Raw genomic sequence first — 4,401 nt, 5'->3', positions numbered from 1 at the left:
GACATCTTGACCTTTGGAGTAGACGAGGACATCTTGACCTTTGGAGTAGACGAGGACATCTTGACCTTTGGAGTAGATGAGGACATCTTGACCTTTGGAGTAGACGAGGACATCTTGACCTTTGGAGTAGATGAGGACATCTTGACCTTTGGAGTAGACGAGGACTTCTTGACCTTTGGAGTAGACGAGGACATCTTGAGCTTTGGAGTAGACGAGGACATCTTGACCTTTGGAGTAGATGAGGACATCTTGACCTTTGGGGTAGACGAGGACATCTTGACCTTTGGAGTAGATGAGGACATCTTGACCTTTGGAGTAGACGAGGACATCTTGACCTTTGGAGTAGATGAGGACATCTTGACCTTTGGAGTAGACGAGGACTTCTTGACCTTTGGAGTAGACGAGGACTTCTTGACCTTTGGAGTAGACGAGGACATCTTGACCTTTGGAGTAGACGAGGACATCTTGACCTTTAGAGTAGATGAGGACATCTTGACCTTTGGAGTAGACGAGGACATCTTGACCTTTGGAGTAGACGAGGACATCTTGACCTTTGGATGAAAGTTCATTTCGCAGTGTCCCAGTTTATATGACTGTGAACTATGGGACAAGCAAGAGGGTGAATTTAGCAAGTTGAATTATGTGCAGAGGAAATGTCCCAAACGAACCTGTAGTGTCCATCTTCGTACACGTTGCTGCATGTCGCTTGATCTAACGCCCACAACTACAGTCTAGGAAATCATTCATAAATCATCTCAATATATCGAAAGCACATATGTTTTATCGTGATAACAGCAATAGCTCTTTCAGAAATTCCATTATCACCGGCCTATCATTGCTAAAGCATTCTCAGCAACACCTCACTCCCCCGTAGACAATGATAGGTAACTCCTAATAGGTAAGTACAGAGAACAATACCTCCTCCTCCTTCCTCTGTTTCCTCCTTCCTCTGTTTCCTCCTTCCTCTGTTTCCTCCTTCCTCTGTTTCCTCCTTCCTCTGTTTCCTCCCTCCATGTCCTCCCTCCTCAACCCTCTCCACCACTCACCAACTGCACAGGATTTCAAATTCATTCCAGAAAGTTTTTGTAAAAGTTGAGGACCTGCTGCATATATACTCTTGGAGTCCTTTGAAGGGCGGAGAATTATTTCTAGCGGTGCCGGGCTTCCCATTGACGGAGCCGCCGTGTCTGGCCTCTAGTTGGGCACCGTCTTCACGGATCACAGACAGCTGTTAGAACTCTCAGCTGCTGCTTACTAGCACCGGGTGACTAGTTGGGGAAGTTACTAGCACCGGGTGACTAGTTGGGGAGGTTACTAGCACCGTGTGACTAGTTGGGGAGGTTACTAGCACCGGGTGACTAGTTGGGGAGGTTACTAGCACCGGGTGACTAGTTGGGGAGGTTACTAGCACCGGGTGACTAGTTGGGAAGGTTACTAGCACCGGGTGACTAGTTGGGAAGGTTACTAGCACCGGGTGACTAGTTGGGGAGGTTACTAGCACCGGGTGACTAGTTGGGGAGGTTACTAGCACCGGGTGACTAGCTGGGGAAGTTACTAGCACCGGGTGACTAGTTGGGGAGGTTACTAGCACCGGGTGACTAGTTGGGGAGGTTACTAGCACCGGGTGACTAGTTGGGGAGGTTACTAGCACCAGGTGACTAGTTGGGGAGGTTACTAGCACCGGGTAACTAGTTGGGGAGGTTACTAGCACCGGGTGACTAGTTGGGGACGGTTCTAGCACCGGGTGACTAGCTGGGGACGTTACTAGCACCGGGTGACTAGTTGGGGGAGGTTACTAGCACCGTGTGACTAGCTGGGAAGGTTACTAGCACCGGGTGACTAGCTGGGGAGGTTACTAGCACCGGGTGACTAGTTGGGGAGGTTACTAGCACCAGGTGACTAGTTGGGGAGGTTACTAGCACCAAGTGACTAGTTGGGGAGGTTACTAGCACCGGGTGACTAGTTGGGGAGGTTACTAGCACCAGGTGACTAGTTGGGGAGGTTACTAGCACCGGGTAACTAGTTGGGGAGGTTACTAGCACCGGGTGACTAGTTGGGGACGGTTCTAGCACCGGGTGACTAGCTGGGGAGGTTACTAGCACCGGGTCACTAGTTGGGGAGGTTACTAGCACCGTGAGACTAGCTGGGAAGGTTACTAGCACCGGGTGACTAGCTGGGGAGGTTACTAGCACCGGGTGACTAGTTGGGGAGGTTACTAGCACCGGGTGACTAGTTGGGAAGGTTACTAGCACCGGGTGACTAGTTGGGGAGGTTACTAGCACCGGGTGACTAGCTGGGGAGGTTACTAGCACCGGGTGACTAGTTGGGGAGGTTACTAGCACCGGGTGACTAGTTGGGGAGGTTACTAGCACCGGGTGACTAGTTGGGGAGGTTACTAGCACCGGGTGACTAGTTGGGGAGGTTACTAGCACCGGGTGACTAGTTGGGGAGGTTACTAGCACCGGGTGACTAGTTGGGGAGGTTACTAGCACCGGGTGACTAGTTGGGGAGGTTACTAGCACCAGGTGACTAGTTGGGGAGGTTGCTAGCACCGGGTAACTAGTTGGGGAGGTTACTAGCACCGGGTGACTAGTTGGGGACGGTTCTAGCACCGGGTGACTAGCTGGGGAGGTTACTAGCACCGGGTCACTAGTTGGGGAGGTTACTAGCACCGTGTGACTAGCTGGGAAGGTTACTAGCACCGGGTGACTAGCTGGGGAGGTTACTAGCACCGGGTGACTAGTTGGGGAGGTTACTAGCACCGGGTGACTAGTTGGGAAGGTTACTAGCACCGGGTGACTAGTTGGGGAGGTTACTAGCACCGGGTGACTAGCTGGGGAGGTTACTAGCACCGGGTGACTAGTTGGGGAGGTTACTAGCACCGGGTGACTAGTTGGGGAGGTTACTAGCACCGGGTGACTAGTTGGGGAGGTTACTAGCACCGGGTGACTAGTTGGGGAGGTTACTAGCACCGGGTGACTAGTTGGGGAGGTTACTAGCACCGGGTGACTAGTTGCGGAGGTTACTAGCACCGGGTGACTAGCTGGGGAGGTTACTAGCACCGGGTGACTAGTTGGGGAGGTTACTAGCACCGGGTGACTAGTTGGGGAGGTTACTAGCACCGGGTGACTAGTTGGGAAGGTTACTAGCACCGGGTGACTAGCTGGGGAGGTTACTAGCACCGGGTGACTAGTTGGGGAGGTTACTAGCACCGGGTGACTAGTTGGGGAGGTTACTAGCACCGGGTGACTTGTTGGGGAGGTTACTAGCACCGGGTGACTAGTTGGGGAGGTTACTAGCACCGCATGACTAGCTGGGGAGGTTACTAGCACCGGGTGACTAGTTGGGGAAGTTACTAGCACCGGGTGACTAGTTGGGGAAGTTACTAGCACCGGGTGACTAGTTGGGAAGGTTACTAGCACCGGGTGACTAGCTGGAGAGGTTACTAGCACCGGGTGACTAGCTGGGGAGGTTACTAGCACCGGGTGACTAGTTGGGAGGTTACTAGCACCGTGTGACTAGCTGGGGAGGTTACTAGCACCGTGTGACTAGCTGGGGAGGTTACTAGCACCGGGTGACTAGCTGGGGAGGTTACTAGCACCGGGTGACTAGTTGGGGAAGTTACTAGCACCGGGTGACTAGTTGGGGAAGTTACTAGCACCGGGTGACTAGTTGGGGAAGTTACTAGCACCGGGTGACTAGTTGGGGAAGTTACTAGCACCGGGTGACTAGCTGGGGAGGTTACTAGCACCATGCGACTAGCTGGGGACGTTACTAGCACCGGGTGACTAGCTGGGGAGGTTACTAGCACCGGGTGACTAGTTGGGGAAGTTACTAGCACCGGGTGACTAGCTGGGGAGGTTACTAGCACCATGTGACTAGCTGATGGTAGACTAGTGGCGTAGATTTTTAAGGACTTTGAGAAACATCTTTTAATAATTGAGAGTAACGCCTGAAGGGGGCTAGTTTTGAGGCCTAAGACTGGGTCTTAGTTTAGAAGACTGAGGTGAGGCAAATTTTGGCCAGAGATGGTAGGGATATTTTATTATAGACCTGAGAGGCCTAACATAGGCTTCATTTATAGACCTCAAAGAGGACAAAATTCAGGACTTTAATAAATAAGTTTCTAGCACTTTAGCACTTAATTACAAACTTAGCGACAACGATACACGATTGGAAGATTAATTACAATGAACAAAATAATTTGGGATTTAGAGGATTTGTTTTTAATGTTTAAAAAGGGCCAATTGAAGAGACTAGATTCTGTGAGTGGAACTGTACCCATTGCCAGTGCAGGCCACAACAACCTGGCGGAACAGCAATAATTGATCCCACACATGAATGTGACGACGGTTCCGTCCGTCCTTAGCCAAAGTTCATCAAGCATTTACACAACCACTT

General features: G+C 51.4%; 1 protein-coding gene across 1 annotated transcript; it reads right to left on the bottom strand.

Moving 5' to 3' along the window:
- Nucleotides 1-1,240: 1,240 nt before the first annotated feature.
- On the bottom strand, nt 1,241-3,874 carry LOC123756029 (mucin-5AC-like). Its single transcript, XM_069340007.1, has 3 exons — nt 3,483-3,874; nt 1,780-3,399; nt 1,241-1,658 (listed from the first exon to the last, which is right to left on the bottom strand). The coding sequence occupies exons 1-3, from the start codon at nt 3,872-3,874 to the stop codon at nt 1,241-1,243; spliced, it is 2,430 nt and encodes an 809-aa protein (XP_069196108.1).
- Between the last annotated feature and the right edge of the window lie 527 nt (nt 3,875-4,401).

This window comes from Procambarus clarkii, chromosome 43 (genome assembly GCF_040958095.1).
Source record: "Procambarus clarkii isolate CNS0578487 chromosome 43, FALCON_Pclarkii_2.0, whole genome shotgun sequence".
In the NCBI taxonomy this organism is placed as follows: domain Eukaryota; kingdom Metazoa; phylum Arthropoda; class Malacostraca; order Decapoda; family Cambaridae; genus Procambarus; species Procambarus clarkii.
Note: the sequence above shows the minus strand (reverse complement) of the source record. Positions and strands in the feature narration are given on the sequence as shown.